Genomic DNA, 21,508 nt, shown 5'->3' with positions numbered 1-21,508 from the left:
TCGTATTTTCAGGGCCGATACCGATTTTCCAGCCACCCTTCAGGCCGATAGCCAATATTAGGTGCCGATTTTCTCCACATTTAAAATTTTTTTATTTTTACATTGTCATCCGCAAACATCCCTTGTGACAGTAATAAGCAGTGACAGGTATTCTTTATGGAGGGATCTGGGGTCTGTAAGACCTCAAACCCCTTCTCTCCACTTAAAAGCATTCAAAACACCACGTTTGGCTGTTTTAAATACTGCCGTATTTTTAAAATCTGGCGGTACAACCACTTGAAGCAATATCGGCAAGTTTGTGGCCGATACTTCAATAAAAGTGAATATCGGCCCTACCGATAATCGGTCGATCCCTAGATTGTACAATCAGATTTGTATAGTATTTGGGCCACTTTAAGGGCTCACATAATCTCTGCTGATGCGGACATTTGGCCAATGTACTCTTTCACCTTGTGTGCTCTCGTACAAAGTTCCTTTTGTATCTCTAGAGTTTTCCCTGCGTTGCCTTTGTTTCTGCATAGATCTGTGAATAGAACATGAAGGTCATAGACGATGGAACAGGAAGAGACGGCGTTCTGCCTCTGAAATGTTAAGTATCGCCTCTGGTTGTGCAGCGCTGCTAAACTTCTCCTTTTGTTTCCGAGGTGGTGGCTTGACAATAATTCTTCTGGTTGCGTAATGCTGCGATTCTTATCTACTGTGTCAACATAGATTATTGTGTACCTGTAGCGCTCACTGCGCGGGTCTCCGCAATACATACAGAACACTCCTAGGGAGAAATGAAGTATAAAGAGAACAGCCCAGATATATAGATGATGTGCTGCTTGGTGTTTCTTCTAATATACAGTATTTCTGCTCTACCCCAAGAAGAGCATCTACCTGGCCTAATGCCAGATACACACAGACAAGAACCGGGCCAACTTTCGGCCCATGTGCATGTGAAGGAATCCAGTCTCGCAACCAGCTTCTGTCGAACGGGCATGCTGGAAAACCAGCATCCAATCAGCCAATGGCTACCAGCGCTGATCAATGTGTCCTGCGGAGGGAGCGGTCCCCTGTCAGAACACAACGGCACAGCAGGGGAAGCTGTGCAGGGATGACGCTGACACACCGGAAGTGACGGAAGGACCGGTGCAGTGCATCGTGGGACCGAAGAAGATGGAAGAGGACACAGAAGAGGATCGCGCTGGCTTCAAGCTGCCCACACCTGAGATGGCAGCGCTGGACAATACATTTTCAAGGTAAGTATTTCTTCTTGCAGGTAAGTGCAACCCGGGACAGATCAGAGGCTAGCCATTGTGGAATGCACTAGCCCTGACTGTCCCGGTGGTATTTTTATTAAAAAAAAAAAAAATGTCCCAGGGTGGAACTCCGCTTTAAGGCCTTATGAACTCTGAACATAAAAAGCCACTTTTAAGTGCATTTGGCCTTTTTTTTTTCTGCCCAAACTCCCCTCTATGTTAGCCTATGTGTCCATGCACAGATAGGCATGTACACGTGTTTAGAGGCTGAAAAAAAAACACATCACCTGCGCATTCAGGAAAGGAGCATTTTATCAGAAGAAAATGCTTGAGACGCCTAAAAGCTAGGCACGTTCAGCTCTTGAGCGTCCATTTATTGCCTTGGCCAGAAAGCATTAAAGTGTAAATCCACGCTAAAACTAAAATCCCTGCATCTATAGACCTCCACGATCCAACACTAACCTATCTAGCCCTGTAAAGACGAAACCGCTATACATAGCTTTTTTGAAGCTGATCCAATCCTTTCTCCAGTGGCGGAAGCTCTGCAGAGGACACAGCCAACAACGGCTGTGAAATGAATGGGAAGTGACATCACCCATAGAGTTACTTTGGGTCTTCTGTTGTCGGCTGTGTCCTCTGCACCTTCCTCCACAGCGAAGCCGCCGCTGACAGCTCAGAGTGGGATCGGGTCTGATTGGCTTTAAAAAAGATATGTATACTCATTTCTTCTTTACAGGGTTAGATAGGTTATTGTTAGATTGTGGATGTCTGTAGATTCAGGGATTTTAGTGTTAAGATGGACTTTTGTTCTGGACAGTGGAATAAATGAATGGACGAATGCCAAAACGCTTGACATGCATGTGCAAAACATGGCTTTAGGCGCAATTTTAAGCTGTTTTTTTCCTGCCAGGAACAAAAAAAGTTCAGAGTAGCTGGGCAAACACCCATTTGACCTGAGGCTTCATGCACCTTTCCCATGGGTACCCTCTTTTCTGTGAGCTGATTCCCTGCCGATCGGAGCAGAGCGGGTGACAGGTCTGTGTTTCTCCTAGTTTTTGCAGAGTGGACACAGACAGACCCTGTTCTGCTCTATGGGCAGCTGGCAGTAAACCGATTCTGCTGTCTGTGTACACCCAGCTGCCTCTGACCTGGTCCACCCAAATCTATATGGATGCAGGTCTCCTCCATTATTTTTTTCTTCTGATCAGGTCTGCATGAAGAACTAACAGGTGGACCAGATTGGATCACCCGTGTGAAAGGGCCCTTAGGCCGGCAATACCTTATACAATTTTCTTATTCAATTTTCCTTTAGATTTACCAAAACAATATAATATGAGAGCAAACCTAAACACTTTCAATGTGTATGCAATCAGGCAGGCTTTTGCACTTCATCGTTGACGGTAAATCTAAAGGAAATTGAATAAGAAAATTGTATAGTGTATGGCCAGCCTTAGAGTGCTAAAGCTCGGTGTATCATAAACAAGTGCCTTTTTTCTTCTATCACATTTTCTCTATCTCAATGCTGGTGATCTTCTGCAGTCTCATTGCTGCTACTTCCTGTCTACATGCTCTTCAGCGATGATAAAATGGCATTTTTTGGGGCAATTTTCCCAAATGGTGACAACTATTGACCATGCAAGGCCACTTGTAGTCTCTCTAGGAAGCATGTGTTATAAGGTGACAACATAGTAGCACAGTTGGGAGACAGGAGCAGAGCATTGCCACCAAATTACAGGAAGTGCCTGAGCAAGGATCTTTATGGCAGGATCACCAGGTATTATAGTATTGAACTCCTTCACATTCGAAAAATGTCAAATTACATGACCTCTCCTTCTGGAAATTTCATGTCTGTCTCTTGGTCGATACCTTTGGGCTTTAACCTGGAAAGTTGCATGCAGATCAGGAACGTATTGAAGGGATCGAATCAGAATGACAGACAGGCCAATTGTATTTCCAGAAGGAGAGATGAGCAATGGCGGCTTCCTTACTTCCACAGTACCGGGATTATTTCATTTAAAGATGGCCTCCCCCCTTTCCCATCCCTACTCATTAAACCTGTCAATAATTGAGGGGAAATAAAGAAATCTACTTACCTATATCCTTGTGATTTTTACTTTATACTTGCCTATTTTTGCCCTGCTGTGCTGCCTGGGTCCCTGTTCTTGCGTCGCCATTTTAAAAATGTCCGTGATATTACATGCGGGCGAGATGAAGCATGATGTATTCTAACAGTGAGAAGACTTCCCCGCCATCAAAATATATTGATCAGTGCTGCTGGCTATAGCCTATGGAACTGATCAATCAGTAGATCGAATTTGTACATCCAGCCTGCCCATACATGGATCAAAATCCAGCCGGTCCCTGGTGAACTGGCCAAATTTCGATGCATATATGACAGGCTTTAGGGACTTCAGTTAACAGAGGTACCTTGACATGTATATACAAATGTATGCAATAAAAAAATTTTGTTAACAACTTGAAAGGTTGAAATAAATTAACTATTTTGCAGACTGGCTGGAGGGTGCCCTTGGGAATTTTTTTTATTGTTTTATAGAACAAGAGTAATGAGTCAATGTGCAGCATATAATTATAGCTGATGAGCTAATAGTTGTTTGGTCATGTGACTGACACGTTCCTCGTTTGTAACAATTTTTTACATAGAACAGAGCTCTGTTTTTCCTGGCAGAGCTCTTGTATTTTTCTGAATATGTAATAAAATCTGGCAAATATAAAAACGCCATATACTAGTCCATTTATTTATTCATTCAAAAAGGGAATTAAGTTTGAAATGGTACCTGATCTCTTAATATTACATTCCTATATTCTCCTGCATAGCAGAAGTCAGGGCGATCAGTCATTATCCACTGTGCTGTACAAAAAACATTCTTTAACACTGTGCTAAAGATATCTGACGAATGGACAGGCAAGTGTGGAGCGGTTCCCCATCAGCTTTAAAACTCAGTTCTCAGGGAACTATTTTCACCATGTCGTGCTGGGGATTCACTGCAATGGGCGCTACGGCACGCTGGGCATGAGCCGGAGATCGGACCTCATGGACAAACCCTTGACCTTTCGGACTCTAAGTGAACTCATTTTTGAATTTGAGGACTCTTACAAAAAGTATTCACACACAGTGAAGAAAGTGAAAATTGGCTTGTATGTTCCCCATGACCCCCACACTTTCCAGCCAATTGAATGGAAGTATCTTGTCATCAACATGGGCAAGATGGTGAGAGCGGACGTCAAAAAGGAGCTGGAGAAGCACGCCCGGGACATGAGAATGAAGGTGGGTGGTGTGCTAGAAAGCAGGAGAATTCACTTGGCAAAAAAAAAATGTCAAGACATTTTAAAGCCCAACTTTTTAGTTTTTAACAGATTGAGGAAAGGAATAGAGCCATTGTCAGGTTTTTATTGTGGCCTTTGTCTCCGATATTTTGGGCATCTGCAAATGGATAAAAGCACTGTGCTTTCAGGTACATTCAGCTTGCATTTGTGATCCATCCAAAATGCTTCGGAGTTCCATCTTAGAACATTCATGAGTGCACCTACATTTTACCTCCTTTTTAGATTCCTTTGAATTTCCATTGACGTGTAAAATGTTCCGACAGGAACAAAAGCCATGTATACAGGCGTTTACAGAATTTGATCTGTATGTCTGCATTTATATTCAGTAAAGCAGCTATTCTCAACCTGGGTTCTGTGGAACCCTGTGGTTCCTTGAGCCGTGAATGAATAAGCTCCGATCTTCTGATGGTACCGATATAGTTCCAGTGCTAACTCCACTTGGCAGAGCCAGCAGCCTAGTGAGGTTGAAAAAAGACACCAGTCCATCCAGTTCAACCTATGTTGAGTGTGTGTGTTTGCTGTTATTAGTACATCGTATACCCCTGTATAAAACGAGGGAGTAGGATCTATAAATCAAAGCCCACTCACCCGGCGCTCAGATACAAATAAAACCTCACATAAAACTAAAACAATAAATGTGTGGTCTTAGTATAAAACATAAATGTAAAATGACAATATCCCAGCTGCTGCGATTAAAGAACAAATATCAAACAAAAAGGTGCATCTATACAGAGCTAGAATCCTGTTAAACTGGTAGATACACTAGCAGTGCTTGCATAGAGAATGAATCCCTAGATATAAATATAGAGTCTCTGAAATTAACAGATGTGAATGTATTGTGACCCATATGATGCAGGGATAAAGAGTCCAAAAAGTCCACTTCCACCACTGTGCAGATGCGACCTATACAGCCTTCACCACACCACTGTGCGACCCTATGGTATTAAACTCACCAGAGACCACTGCATACAGGCCAAATGGATATCGTTAACTCCAAGGATCTGAGTCCGACTCAAGGTGGAAAGTAATGGTCCCCTCTCCTTTCTCATAAAACCATGCCAATACGCAGTACATGTAAATGGATTAAATGACACCACATAGCGTGATACTGTATAACCACACGTTTATTCACACTTAAACAATAAAACTCTTCAATGATTGCACTCACAAACGATAAGTGAAGGCATGTATAATAAGGTAAACCTGTGTCCGGTCGACTCCCGCTGATGGTATGTTCGCCGCTCGGTACCAGAGCGGACAAACTTCCGGGTAAGACTCAGGACGCTGGAACCTGGTAACCGGTTGACGAAACCGGTCAGGGCGTGGTCACCAGGTCCTACCATCAGCGGGAGTCGACCGGACACAGGTTTACCTTATTATACATGCCTTCACTTATCGATCGTTTGTGAGTGCAATCATTGAAGAGTTTTATTGTTTAAGTGTGAATAAACGTGTGGTTATACAGTATCACGCTATGTGGTGTCATTTAATCCATTTACATGTACTGCGTATTGGCATGGTTTTATGAGAAAGGAGAGGGGACCATTACTTTCCACCTTGAGTCGGACTCAGATCCTTGGAGTTAACGATATCCATTTGGCCTGTATGCAGTGGTCTTTGGTGAGTTTAATACCATAGGGTCGCACAGTGGTGTGGTGAAGGCTGTATAGGTCGCATCTGCACAGTGATGGAAGTGGACTTTTTGGACTCTTTATCCCTGCATCATATGGGTTGACATCACAATACATTCACATCTGTTAATTTCAGAGACTTTATATTTATATCTAGGGATTCATTCTCTATGCAAGCGCTGCTAGTGTATCTACCAGTTTAACAGTATACCCCTGTATGTTGTGGTCATTAAGGTGCCCATCTAATAGTTTTTTGAAACTGTCGATGCTCCCTACTGATACCACTGCTTGTGGAAGAGAATTCCACATCCTTACCGCTCTGACGGTAAAGAACACCTTTATGCAGTTTAAGGTTACAACGCTTCTCTTTTAATTTTAGTGAATGACCACACGTCTTTTTTCAATTCCCTTTCACTGAAAAGTTTGTTTCCTGTGCTAGGGTCACTAGTACGGTATTTGTACCCTGATCCACTCTCAAGCTTCTCTTCTTCAGAGAGAATAAGTTTAACGTTTGTAGTCTTTCCTCATAGCTGATGTCCTCCATTCCCCTAATTATCTTTGTTGCCCTTCTCTGGACTCTCTCCAGTTACAGCACATCCTTCCTGAGGACCGGTGCCCAGAACTAGACAGCATACTCCAGATGCGGTTGGACCAGAGTCTTGTAGAGTGTGAAAACTATCGTTTTATTTCTGGCATGACACCAATGATCTTTTTAGCCTTCTGTAAGGGTGGCATTCTGACCACCCACCACTGTAAGGGGGAAGGGGATTTTTTTTCCAACTGACGATCAATGTTGGGGGAATTTTTCAAGGGGGCCTGATTCATTTATTTTAAGAGGTTCCCTGGGACCTGAAACTTATTTTAAGGGTTCCTCTGGGGTAAAATGGTTGAGAAAGGCTGCAGTAGACTGTTGGTAATCAATTTAAAATAGGGGTCTCCAAACTTTCTAAACAGGAGGCCAGTTTACTGTCCCACAGACTTTAGGGGGGCCAGGTTGTGGCCATTGGGAGAAGACAAGATCCTGACATCAGTGGGAATAAACAATACCACATTGTTGGTGTCAAAGGGAGGAATTATACCCCATCGCTGGTGTCAGTGGGAGGAATTGTGCCCCATCGTTGGTATCAGTGGGTGAAATTTTGCCCCATCACTGGTGTCATTTGGTCCAACTATTGGTGTCATGGGGAGGAATTGTGCCCCATTGTTTGTGTCAATGGGAGGATTGATGCCCCTTTACTGGTCTCAGTGGGGGGGGATTATGCCCAATTGTTTGTATTAGTAGATTAAATAGTGCCCCAAGGGCTGCAGTTTGGAGTCCATTGATTTAAAGGATGCCTATCCTGAGAGATGCATGGAAGTGGCAATAGTAGTTGCCTGGCTGTCATAGTGAGCCTCTGGCTCCAATACTTTGAGTTATTAACCTACAACAAATATGCACGTAAAGACTTAGACTTTACTTTACATGTGCTGTTCTGCACACTTTTTAGAGTTTAATGACTCATAAATTAGAGAGACCAGAGAATCTGCAGGAGGCAAGTAGAACAGCTAGGGGGCAAATAGCATTTGCAGGCAGAAGTCAGCAGTGACAGTCCCTGCATTGGTTTACTTTTATCTGCGGATATTTCCCTAATGTGCCATTTCAAACTTGGCGATGAAGCTGTCTCTAGATTTCCCAGGCTCATAGCAGGAACCTCAAGTTATGTCTCTGTGATTTTTGTAGATTCTGAAGTCCTCCAGTGTTCAGTCTCCTGTGAAGGAGAGAAGAGGAAAGTCGGTGTCCCCTCCCAGAGTCCGCATCAGTCCCCAGCGGAGAGTCGGCAGGAGAGACAAGTCGTGAGTATTGAATATTCAGATTCTAGATATAAACTTGGATGAATGGATTTTGTGCCATTAGCGCTTTCACTTTTCTGGTTTTACACTGTTCTGAACTCTTTTATTCTTATCAATCCATGGATAGCTGGAATCTAAATACTTAGGACTAAAGCCCTTGACCTTCGCCTCGGCAGCAATAAAAAAATAAAATAAAAAAAAAGCCAGGTAGCTATGTCATGTACAAAAGATGCTTAATGTGGCTGGTGCAGTGGTTACTACCACTAGTGCTCATTACTAGTCAGCAAAGCCATGCCTGTCCTGAACTAAAGACAAGGTAAGTTGGGTCTGGTGCTCATTATGCCCTCCGAGCCAGTTTGCCACAAACCCTGGCTCTCTCTCTTCAGATTGAGGTTGGTGTCTGAAGAGCTTATAATAGTAATGCAAAGAGAACAGGATACTTTTTAACACAAGTACGTGGTACAACAGACACAGATCAGGAATATGAAATGTTAGGGTAACAAACCCTTTAAGGCTTAATTCACAATGGCAATCCTAGGATAAGTTTTTCTAAATGCAAGAAAAGTAATCTGGGAAGTATAAAGAACTTTAAGGCCCCTTACATCTCGGCCTGTCTAGGAACAGTGCGTCCCTCCCAGCGTCTTAGTGTGACTGTGACATTCAGGTGCAGGGTCTAGCTCTAAAAACAAGCATCCTACCAAAGTCTATGGCAGGTGCTGGACTGGGCTTTGTACTGAGTGGTACCTGTGTTCAGAAGCATGCACAGGCCCTAAACGCAGGTGCTACTCGGTACAGCATTGTCTTGTCCTCCAACAGGACTAAACCCTTCACCTATCCCTGTCAGACACACCAAAATAGAGAGGGATGCACTGCACCTAGACACCCATGTGTGCAAAGGGCTTTATTATCACAGATCATGTTTTTTTCCTATGTTTAGATGTTCCTGCTTTAAATTAGGTTTAGTTGAATTTAGGCATGTTTACATGCATTTAGAGTGTCTAATCAGATCCAGGACACACACAATTTTATATTTTTCTCTAATTTCAGGTAAACTGACCCAAATGCAGTTAAACATGCAGTATGAATGGCACCATTGACAAATCATTACATGCATTTATATGCATTGAGAGATGTCCTCCCAAATGCACATAAACACAGGTTTGACAGTACCAGTGTAAATGAGGCCCAAAGAGACTCCGTGGCCAGACCATTCTATTCAACAGCAATCTTCCCATAAGAATATATGTACATTTATTGTACTTTTATTCATGTTATTTACCTGCAAAAGTCTCCCTTGTGTAGAAATCTAAAAGATCTGAGACTACCATCTCCACCATCTTGGATCTATCATTGTATATCGATCTTGTATTATCAGCAGCCCCTGGAGACTGTCACTCAAGTATTACTCTATAGAATTCCCCATCATTCCTTCCCCAATGGTTATTTAAAAGATTATGTAGGGAAGTGAGTGGTTGAGAAGCTGGGCTAACACAGAGCTTTATTATGGCACTTTTCCACTGCAAGTACCGGCTCGGCTCTACTCGGCCCTGCTTGGCCCGGTTTGCTTTTCCACTGCTGGTACCGCATGGTACGGTGTTGGAACGGTTCGGTACGGTTTGCTTTTCCACTTAAGTAGTACTAAAGTTAAGTGGGTGGGATAACAAAGGGGTGGCTGGGATTCTCTGACTAATAAGTGGCTAGTAGTGACTGCATGCAAAGGATTGTGGGATATGGTACCGGGTATGGTACCTCTTGGAACCACAATCAAGGTGGTACTGTTTTTGAGAGCCGTACCGTTCGGTTCCATGCAGTGGAAAAGCGCCGCTGTACCGTACCGAACCGTTCCTACACTATACCATGCGGTAACAGCAGTGGAAAAGCACAAAAGCGAGCCGAACCATTCGGTTCCATGCAGTGGAAAAGCGCCATTAGACACACTCAGAAGAGCGGAAGACAATTATGTCTAAGGAGAGAGAGGGAATAGCATTTGTGCTATGGAATTAACTCTTCCTAAAGAATTCAGATTTTCTAGCAAGTGCAAAGGCATATTGCAAGTGAGTAAAAACTCTTTTATGAAAGAAAAAAATGTAAAATCTATTTGTGTACTTTTACTGGCAGGTTTTTTAAGTTGCTGGCAAAGCCTCTTTAAACACAGTACTTTTTTCAACTTCTCTGAACCCTTCATTACTGAGAGAACCAAGTGCTTTTCTACCTATTGTGTCCTTCATTAACAAGATCATGTTCCATATGCAGTAGACATGTAAATTCTAAGAGCCATAGGGTCAGAGGTTGTCAATGTCTTCATTCATCCTGCAGCTGATTCCTCATGTTTTTCCTGGTGAGTCTGGATCTTTATTGCCCATAAAACTGCAAATCAGCAACGCATTTCTTTTTGGCAGGATCAGTTTGCTATATGAAGCCTTTGAAGCTGTTCTGACAGCCAGCTGGCCTTGATATAAGTTTAAGAGCCAAGAGACTTAGCTAATAAGGGCCTGGGAGGTTTCACAAAGAGGACGCTGCCAGTACAATGAACCCATCATTAGCCTGATGGACATCTTGGATACAGATGTCTAAATTCCTTGCTCTTAGTAACTCCTCCTCAAGCAGATAAACTTCTATTTTATTCTGTAATCTTTATTTATACATTTTAATTGTTACAAAACCGAAAGAAAGAGAAACAGTAAGGACAAATAGAACAATCCATTGCATAGCCGTTGAGGCCTAGGATGGTATGAGCTACAGTAGTAAGCATTACTGGTATTAGGAGTTGTATGAAGATGCCTTAGGGATAATTTGAAGGCTAGATAGAGAACAAACTAGGGCTCCCAAAACGCAATAATAAGATAGTAAGCATTAACAGTGGAGATCCAGGGGCCTGTACCAAAAGGAGGTTACCCGTATGGGTAGCATAATGGTGTCAAAGGGGACCCAGCACTTACTATTATTATTATACAGGATTTATATAGCGCCAACAGTTTGAGCAGCGCTTTACAGTGTGGGGGAAGACAATACAGTTACAGTACAATTCTATACAGGAGGAATCAGAGGGCCCTGCTCATTAGAGCTTACAATCTAGAAGGGAGGTGCAATGGTTAGTGCAAGTATTTGCCCAAAAGTCAAGAAGTGGGACCTGAAAGGTGGTATTAAATTAGGATTTATTGTGTAACATGAAGTAGAATATTTAAGGTGGGCATGGGGTTGTATAAGAGGCTGAGAAAAGAAGGGGGAGAGAGGATAACAGGTAAAAAGGGGGTGCCACCGAAGGGGGGGCACACAGGTCGAGCTGGGGAAAGGGACATTTCACCAGACAGTATGATGGTATTGAAAATGGGCCTGCAATCTCCGTCAGTGTTCACACATATCGTAGCCTTGACATCAACCAGTTTAGGCAGCTAATAGTGGCTTGAATGAATCAGTGGATGTGAATTCAATCCAGTAAAACCGTGTATTTCTAAATTTAGTGTGTGTATTCTTTATGAAACTTGTGAGACTCCCCATCTATCTAATCTCCTCCACCCTTCTGATCCATTGTTGGACTGTCAGTTTTTGAGAGGCCTTTCCTAGTGCCAGTATGCAGGACCGTGCTGCGCTAACCAGGTGGCGAAATATTGACTTTATAGGCCAATGTCCGAATAGAGTTATGATGTAAAAGGGAAAATCCAGGCGTCTTGGCAAGTTTCCAATCTGAGAATTTTCCAGTAATTTCATTGACCTGTGTACAGAAAGCATCAAAAAAGGGACAGGACTGAAGCACATCTAAATGTTCAGGAGTTATTTTTTTTTTTTTTACTAAAGATTTGTGCTGTTGAGGAGCTGATCCTCGAGGAAATTAAGTGTCTGTGCTGCCTCTAGCTACCAATTAGAGCTCAGTCATCATTTTATGGTTGTGATTAGCAGCTGATTGCCTATTTTACATGTGTCCCTAGGCCATGCAGTTAGTTATATTTAAACCTAATATTAAAGAGAACTACTGAGCTTACAAAAGAATCAGAGTATTCAGTCAAACAGTGCAGATTTACTTTGTGGACACCTGACTATCAAACCTATATGAACATTTCAGATATCGCATTCCAAAACAATCAGAATTAAAAGAGATTTATAACTACCTAGGTGGATGCAGCATCGATCGGTCAGTTCTGACAGCTCCCCAAGCAGAGAGCTGCTGGTTTTCAATCACAGCTCTCTGCTCTGCCCCTTCCTCGATCATTGGATGTGCTGGGCTATGGAGGGGCAGGGAAGCGGCCGGGTCAGCCTCTCAGCAGCTCGCTGAGAGGCTAAGCCCGGTTTTGGTCCAGGCACCTGGTGGATCCCGACTTCCATTGTCATGATGACGCGGTGCCTGGACTGACTTCTGTGACATCAGCAGAGAAAGGACTTCAGCCCGCTCTCTGCTGAAAATAGGTCAGAGGAGTGCAGAATGAACTGCACTCCTGTAATCCATAGGAGATGAACAGCCAAACGAGCTATGGCTGTACATTTCCTTTTTAATATAGAGTTGTCCAGTAACAGCCTTAAATCTAGATAGGTTTTCTTATGTGTGCCTGAAGGTATTTGTGCCCCTCCTGCCAAAACACCATTTTGAGGTCAGGTACCGATGCTGGATGGGAAGACCTGGCTTGCAGTTGGCATCCTAAAGGGTTCAGTAGGGTTGTTCAGTAGGAATGAGGTCAGGGCTCTATGAATAACTTGAGTTCCTCCATACCAAACTCATGTTTTTATAGAGCTGGCTTTGTGCGCAGGGGCACAGTCCTACTAAAAAAAGAAAACTGCCTTTGGTTAACTGAAGGTTGGATGCACACTTTTTATAGTGGTAACAGTATCCTTCATTGGAACCAACCTGAACATAATAGTTTGGAGGGGTTGTCTACATAATGTTGGCCATATAGTGTCTTTTTCTAAGGGGGGGGGGGGGTGACTCTAAAGTCAAAGATGAGAGGCATTGCAGTACCCCTGTCATGCTGATAGTACATGATGCCTTCCAGCCTTTAGTTTAACTGCTTCCCGCCCAGCCTATACTAACATGATGGCTGGGCTCCCTGATTTCGGGAGGATGTCATATGATGTTCCAGCCACACTCCTCCATCTGTCACCCGCTGTGACAGATGGAGGATGACAGATTGGTGTACTGGGCTGGCCCCAGGGTTATGTGATTGCTGTGATTTGTCACATAACCATTGTAAACAATAAATGGCTTTTTTCATCGCTATTCATTGTGTAGTATTGTGATCTCTGTTATTGGTCACAGTGATCACATGGTACAGACAGGACCAATCACAGTGCACTGTAGAATTGTGATAGCTGTGGCCAATCTCCAGAGTAGTAGTGTCACTATGGTAACAATCCACTGCCCTGGTCATGGTCACAGTATGTAACAAAAATATTATAAAAAAAGAAGAAAATTGTAAAAAAAAAACTTTTTTTAACATACTGTCACCAGTCAGTATCCCTGAGCACCGACACACCAATCATATAACACTGTACTGCTCTGGTGACAGTATGTAAACAATTGTGAAACAAAAAAAAATGTTTGTTTTCTTCATTTTTCAAAGAATTGTGAGAGAAGATTACAACTTCCAAAAACTCAAAATCTTACTAAATACCTTGGGGTGTCTACTTTCCAAAAAGGGGTCATTTATTACAGTGCCAAGAGCTAAAAATTGGCCTGGGAAGTACGGGAGTAAAAGCGTTATTTTGGTATAATATATTGTATTGAAGTGGTTAAACGCATAACAGAGGGGGGAAAAATGCAAAAACCCCACGTGTGATCTTTTTCAAAGAAATAAAGGCCAGCTCCAAACTGGACAAGTAAGGAAAAGTCTATCATGTATATTAAAAAAGAATAGCGCAACCATGCAAAAGAAATGACTATCAAATATGTAGACAATCCATAAATAAAAATGGGGGTTTAGTCCCACCATATGGCCATATCGTGCTCAAGCCCACCACTGCGTCAAAGTACCCCATTATCAGTGGGTCCTACACTATCCATAAAAAAGGGGTGAATCCAGCCTCTCTAACCCTTGGAGACAACACTCCTTGCTGGGAGAGATGTGCTAATGCACTACAAAGGACTCCTCCTATATCTACTTGATAGTGGACACTGATAGAGTACAGGTGTGTGTGGGGGATGGGGTGCTCAACCTCAGAAGTCTGGTCAGACCAAATACATAATAAACAAGCAAAAAAATGGGGGAGCAAACCTTGAACATGTATATCTAAAGCCAGTGCAGCTATGGACCAAGCGACATGTATATTAAAAAAGAATAGCGCACACATGCAAAAGAAATGACTATCAAATATGGAGACAATCCATAAATAAAAATGGGGATTTAGTCCCACCATATGGCCATATCGTGCTCAAGCCCACCACTGCGTCAAAGTACCCCATTATCAGTGGGTCCTACACTATCCATAAAAAAGGGGTGAATCCAGCCTCTCTAACCCTTGGAGACAACACTCCTTGCCAGGAAAAGTCTATCATGGGTGGGAGCAATAAAACAAACATAGAAACAATTACAGTGGTTACAAACTGTAGTGCATCTGTACTGAAAATAGTAGAAATTGTACTTTAGTGATGATGTTGGCCTTTTTGGATGATGAGATTTTTGCCTATTGCTGTCACTCCCAGTTTCCAGAGAGATTTCCCCCTTTGTAGGTAACATATAATATTCCTTCATTAAACAGGCTGCTGATCTTAACATAATAATACATTCCTGAAATACTGGTGACATAACGGACAGGTGCAGGCTGCACTGGTGACGTAGGCCTCGTATTAAGTTAAATTTATCCCTGTCTACATGTCAGGGTGTAATTATAGATTCTGCTGCCTCATGTCACACTACTCCCCTCTCGGTGTTGTGCCAAGGCTCGTCCGTCCTCTCCATTCAGGCAAGCCAAAATATTTCCCCCTGTAAACACTGCCGTTGTTATGAGTTAGGGGGTTAAGGCGGGATAAGCGTCATGGTCCAATTATATTCTACAGTGAGCCCAGCAGCTGGAGTTTGGAGATTACATGAAGAGCTATATATGATCCATGAGTTCTTGTCATTGACATTTCAGTGAGGACTCCTGTTCCATGTGCTGATTATTATAATGCATTGCATAGACCTTCAGTCTTTCCCATTCACCAGGCTCCAGAAATATCCAAAGTGTAGGATCTACTAGATGCCTCTGAAGTCATCGGTATTCATACACCCTGGTTCTATTTGTGCTTCCCTGCCTCAGCATCCCATCTTTACGCAAGCTGACGAGGGGCAAATGCCATCCTGCCCCAGCTGTCACTGTCTTCTTGTTGACGTGAGCTTGGCATTTTAACGTCACTTGGAGGCGGCTGGTGAGGAGTGAACTTTTAACAGAGGACATGTCAGACTGGCTAGCTCAGATGTTAAATTTGTCCCATTATTAGTTTCGAAGACCCATTCACGTAATAATACTGCAATAGTACCCTTGAAGTGGTTCTAAAGCCTTAAAGTAATTGTAAAGGTCATTTAAAAAAAATAAATACCAAACCTGTCTATACTTGCCTGCTCTGTGCAATTGAACCTCCTCTATTCGGGTCCCCCGCTAGCGCTCCTGGCCCCTGTCCCCCTGGAAGCCCCTTCCCATGGGGGCCCTTCTGCGTGCTGGCACCCGATGCCCTGCTGCTGCTTCTATTGACTCCATGGGACTCGGCCCTGCCCCCTGCTCCCTCGACAATAACTTTGATTGACAGCACTGGGAGCCAATGGCTCTACAACCATTTTAAGTCTTTTTACCTTATGCATAAAGGTATAAAACCTTCTGTGCCTGGGATCCCCCCCCCCCCCCCAAATTATACTTGCCTGAGCCCAATTGCGATCCAGAGCTGTGCATGAGAGCACGAGAGCTCTCCTAACCAGGCAGATCCATAGCAGCGGGAGCCAATGGCTGTCAAACTCTGTGATGAGGGCGAGGAGGCGGGGGACATGCCCTGCTGTCTGTGTCTATGGACTCAGAGAGTGGGGCTTGGGAGCGAGCCTGCATGAGTGCCCCCATAGGAAGGGGCTTCTTATGGGGGCACAGGCTAAAGAGGAGGAGCCAGGAGCGCCAGCGAGAGACCTAAGAGGAGGATCTGGGCTGCTCTGTGCAAAACTACTGCACAGAGCAGGTAAGTATAACCTTGTTTTTTTACAAACACTTTAATGCTAAACTCTAGGCAAAACATCTTATTGTTACATAAGGGGTTACAGCTCAGTATTACTCACTGTGCAGTAACCCCTTTGTATTATATATAGATTTGGATGGCTATATGGTTATATTGGGACCCATCTGGTTATTTGCATAGATAACTAACTTTACCTGCTGATGCTGTCCACTTTCTTAAACTTTAAATATATATAAAATGTATGAGCTGTTCACCTGAAAAAGAATTTTACATTTTTTTCCATGGAGTCCTGAGATATACATAGCCCTACCACAGCGGAGCCAGACTGGCGAGCTAAGTTTTCTCTACTGCAGTTAAGCAAGAGAGCTTGGTCACCATCCTGCCATCAACTTGTGATTTAAACTTAGAGCTTGTGAAGGAAAGTGCTAAGCCGGTGATACAGGGGTTAATTTACTAAAACTGGAGAGTGCAAAATCTGGTGCAGCTCTGCATGGTAGCAAATCAGCTTCTAAGTGCCGGTTCACATTATTGCGGCTGCGGAGATCGCATGTAATTCGGAGCGCACTGCTCCTTCATTACATGCGATCTCATGTGCGGATGCAAATTCAGCCATACACTTTGTATGGCTGAAATTCGCACTGTAGCAAAGACGCACAGGACCCTTTTTTTCAGCCGCATCAGGATCGGATCGCACAGTGGTTCACACATGTGCGATCCGATTCTGTGCGAACTGTCAGATCGCACTGCGATATGCGATCAAACTGGGGGTGTCGTTAACATTTAATTGACACCCCCTGCGTATCGCATATGGCAGTGTGAACTGCCAGATGTGCGGATGCGATGCGGGAACAGGCTGTGAATTCGCAGCCTTCCCGCATCGCACAAGTGTAAACCGAGCCTAACTTCAGCTTGTTCAATTAAGCTTTGACAATAAAACCCGACAGCTGATTGGTTTCTATGCACAGCTACATCTCTCCAGTTTTAGTAAATAAACCCCACAGAGTCCAGAAAAAAATATTAAAGGGTTATTTCATAAAAGCCACGTTTCAAAGGCTTTTGTGAAGTAACAACTCTACACTCCAAGCAGATGCAAGCCTGTGTATGGCTTTCATCCTTTCAAAAGCTGTTTATGATATATATTTTTTACCAGGTTATCTACCAACGCTAAATGATCCAGCACCCCATGTTCTTTCTTCCTCTCCAACTTTTGATTGGCCAGTGAAGGAGCAACAACTCAAAAGTCATCCTTCTGCTCTCTTCTGTCAGAATGTTCCTTGCTAGCATGCATGTTGAGTAGTATAACAGATTTACACCTAGTACTCCCACTCCCCTCCCAGTCCACTGCTTCTATAAGAGAAATAGGCCTATACCAAGATAAAATTGGGTGCATTTATGTCTGAATTTTATATATATTTTTTTTAAATGAACACGTAACTACATAATTTGGTGTTTTTATATAACTGCCTGGAGTTAAGCTGTTACCATGATACTTGGAAAATATTATTTTTATTAGGAATAGAAACTGGTGATATCTAAAACTTAGGGTATGTATAGGACAATGACGTCATTCACAGTGAAGCTGGGAAACTTTAGTTTTACATCCACTTAACTAGTAAGTGGCCTAGCAGTTGCTGCTGATGCAGTTGAATTGCTTTGAACCAGAATCCTTTAGAACGTATTTGAGTGAATCCGGAGGTGACCTCAAAAGTGTGTGCTCCTGCTTTTTGTTTGTGCAGCCAGCAGGCTGAAATCTCCTTCAAAAGAAAGTAAGGTCTTAAACTTGGCTGTGGTTTCTGTCATTGGTTCTTGGGACACAAAACTGGCTGAACCAAATTAAAAATCCTTCAGCGGATAAAACAGATCCCATAAATATCATCTTTGTAATTAACTGGTGTAAGGAGGACAGACTTACCTGGTATTAGCAGTGGCGGATACCCAGGAATAGCCTAACTAAGTTTGTCCTGCACTTTAAGGCCCCTTTCATACAGGCGGACCGTTCAGATCCGCCTGTCCGTTTTTCAGTCGGATCTGAACGAATGCTCCATGCATCTTTATGGGGCATCAGATGTCAGCGGTGATATGTCTGCTGACATCTGATCCAATCCGTCAAATCTGGACGGATGGAAACCCTATTTTCCATTCGTCCATCGGATCGGATGAGAACGGACAGACGGTCCGTTCCCATCCGATTCCCCCATAGAGAACAGCGGGACCTGACAGCTGTGTCTCCGCACACAGCGCAGAGACAGAGCTGCCATCCTCCTGCTCAGCGGAGGATCAGCGCATTGATCCCCCGGTGAGAAAAACTGAGTCCGCCTGACGGACTCCCTGTGTGAAAGGGGCCTTATTCAGCAAGGCAGCAACAAATCTAGTTTTAATGCAGGACACCTTTGTATAGTGTTCAAGCCACGAACTAAACGTATTTCCATTCCTGAAAACAGGTTGTCCATCTACCTCTTTAGTGTTCTGTCAGCACTCTGTTGTTTCACCCAGCAGCAGAGAGTGAGCCCTGAACATCATTCAGCTCACATAAACAAAAGCTTGCGCACAGTTGAGACCAATAATGAGGTCTGTCAGATAGGTAAGATGTGGACCTAGGTATAGAGGCTTTATCCCACTAAAAGCTCTACAAAGTCTCTGGGCTCTAGGACCCAAACATAACTTATCACAATCCTGAGAAATTAAAAAAGTTGGTTTTCGTCATTGCAGGCACAAACCATGGAGCTCCTCATCACAAATCCAAAATCCTGTTAGCCAGTGACTCTAATGCCTCGTACACACGCAACGATTATCGGCCGATCGATTGGCCGACTTTTGTCCAGTGTTGTTGTGTTGGTTGGAATGTGCCGACTGCACACAAATTTTCTCTGCCAACAAAAATCAACTTCAGAAGTGATGTCATGTGCTGGTTTATTTTCCGTGTGTTTTTTCTTCTCTGAGCATGCCCAGTCTTGCTCATCAGATTTTTGTCTGCCGAAATCTGTACTGACTGACGGAAAATCGGCCGTTGTGGTGACAGCCAACAAAAATTTTATAGCCTGCACACCAGATTTTATTTGGCTGAAAAGTCGGAGTCGGTTGTCGAAAGCATCATACTAACAAGCCGAAAACCGGCCGATCGGACGTTGGCCGAAAATTCACGGCCAACTATCGATGCATGTGTACGAGGCATTAGACTCTTATTGTTCACTTGGACTAATTTGTACTTGCCTTTTAGATACCAGTCTGTAGGAGAATGTGTAAATGAATTGCCCAGTTGTATAACATATTCTCATATAACTCGTTCCTAACTTTAAACTTGTGTTCTCGTTCTCAGGCCGGCGATGACAGACAAGAAACCAGCGGACCTCAGCACTCTGAATGACGTCGGATACCAAATTCGTATTTAACAAGGAAGTGACACAAGAATCCCTGGTGCTTCCCTTTGCACTTTACCCCATTCATCCCCTATTTTTTTTTCTAAAGATCTGTGACTATTTATTATCAAATTTTTATTTATGCTTTTAATTGAAAGATTTGCATTTTTACACTATTTTTTTGCTTTTCCTTTTAAATATAAATTTTGCCAGCTTTGGAAAAACACCACGGTCAGGCTGAACACAGTCCCTGGATGTCCCCGGACACATTCATTTTCTTTTTATTTGGTCACTTCATGTCTCTTCCCCCCCTTTATCCCTCCAGAACTGACACTATGGGTACTTGCGTCCCTCCTCTAGGGATACAGCATTGTGTATTGAATACTGCGAAGTATTGAAGTGAGCTTTGCGTGTAACCAGTGTGAGGAGGAGACCAGATCCAACAGCGACACCTTTCCTTCAGATTAAGCTTTACAGCCTTTGGCCGTGTCCCCGCAATGTGGAATGCAAGATGGCTGCCTTCGAACTCTACATTCTCTGTCACGTACAGCAAAACTTTCATGGCAGTTTCAGCACCACAATAATTTTTAGACCATGCGAAATCGGACTGCACCGACTTTTACTGTTTTATCAATAACACATTAAATTAGCATTATGTACGTTTTATACAAAATGTGTCTGAAAAGCAGCAATTCATGGAGGAAGTGAGTATGATAATATAACAAATGGTGATAATTCCAGATGACAATATTGCAACATCAGCACAAACCTCTTTCAGCTTAAAAACTTTTTTTTTTTTTTAACTTCCTTTGCTATTCACAGTTGGGCTTATACAAGAACATGAACATTCAGTCTTAACCACAGTTTTATTTCCACATATTATACTTTTTTAGTGTTTGTAGTCTGCCCTCTTATACAAAGGGGTTGATTTACTAACACTGGAGAGAGCAAAATCTGGTGCAGCTGTGTACGGAAGCCAATCAGCTTCTTCAAATAAAGTGGGGTACACACTATAAGAAAATCTGAAAAAAAAATTCTGTACGAGGCAGGATTGTTCAATTTTCATATCGTGTGTACACAACTTTTGACATCCAATTCAGTCTTTCCACATTTCTGAAGGGACAAACTCCAAAATCTTTCTTGTATGTGAACAGAACGAATGATTATCATTTAATGTGTACTGTTTTCGTAAGAGAAATATCGGATACAAAAGACTGCGCATGTTGAGAAACCATAAGAGTCGGTTCACACTAATCCGACTCGAAGTCGCCCCGACTTTGGGGCGACTAATGAAGTCGCCCGTGCAGAGCGACTTCAGCGCGGCTTGCAATGACTTCTCATAATAGAAGTCAATGCAAGTCGCTCCGACTTTGCAAAAAAATATTGCAGGAACCTTTTTCTAAGTCGGAGCGACTTGAGTCAGTTGTGAAACATCGAGGAAAACCAGTTGATCGCTCATCCAATTTTCTAATAGTGTGTACTGGGCTTAAGCTTTTGAGAAAAATGGAAGTGGACTGGTTTCTATATAGAGCTGCACCAGATTTTGCACTCCCCAGTTTTAGTAAATCAACTCCATTGTTTTTATTTTATATTTTCTTGTTTTTTGCTGGTATAAACAGTATAAAAGAAAAACAAAAAGTAAATGCAATTTTTCTGTCATTTTCCCCTAGCACAAAATTTTTGTAAATTGTGCACCCCCCCCCCCCCATATATTTACTTCAAATTATAATTAACAATCTGCGGAGTACAAATGATAGCACCTTAGTAAAATGGCACAATGCCAAGGGTCAAGGTGAACGCATGCATTTTATTTTAGGAGAGCTTTAGTCCACTTTTAACACTACATTGCGCCGTACGGAGGGAAAAAATGGTTTACGTAAATTGTTAGTGCGACATAAAGATAAGATTATGTTGAATTGAAGGAGGCACAAATTAGCACAGTGGTGACTTGTTCACAAGAATGACGGTGCATTCACATATGTG

The 21,508-nt window shown here is 42.9% G+C and overlaps 1 protein-coding gene across 1 annotated transcript in view; it reads left to right on the top strand.

Annotated features, from left to right (window-relative positions):
- Positions 1 to 19,780, top strand: part of VASH2 (vasohibin 2) — a 153,560-nt gene extending 133,780 nt beyond the window's left edge. Inside the window, exons 6-8 of the mRNA XM_082251367.1 lie at positions 4,146 to 4,527; positions 7,938 to 8,050; positions 19,486 to 19,780. Coding sequence (XP_082107493.1) covers positions 4,146 to 4,527; positions 7,938 to 8,050; positions 19,486 to 19,558 — 568 coding nt within the window. The 3' untranslated portion in view covers positions 19,559 to 19,780. The remainder of the gene's footprint in view (positions 1 to 4,145; positions 4,528 to 7,937; positions 8,051 to 19,485) is intronic.
- The last annotated feature ends 1,728 nt before the right edge of the window (positions 19,781 to 21,508 follow it).

Source organism: Pelophylax lessonae (assembly GCF_965119305.1).
Source record: "Pelophylax lessonae genome assembly, chromosome: 3".
NCBI classification, from domain to species: domain Eukaryota; kingdom Metazoa; phylum Chordata; class Amphibia; order Anura; family Ranidae; genus Pelophylax; species Pelophylax lessonae.
This window is presented reverse-complemented; position numbering and strand designations above follow the sequence as displayed.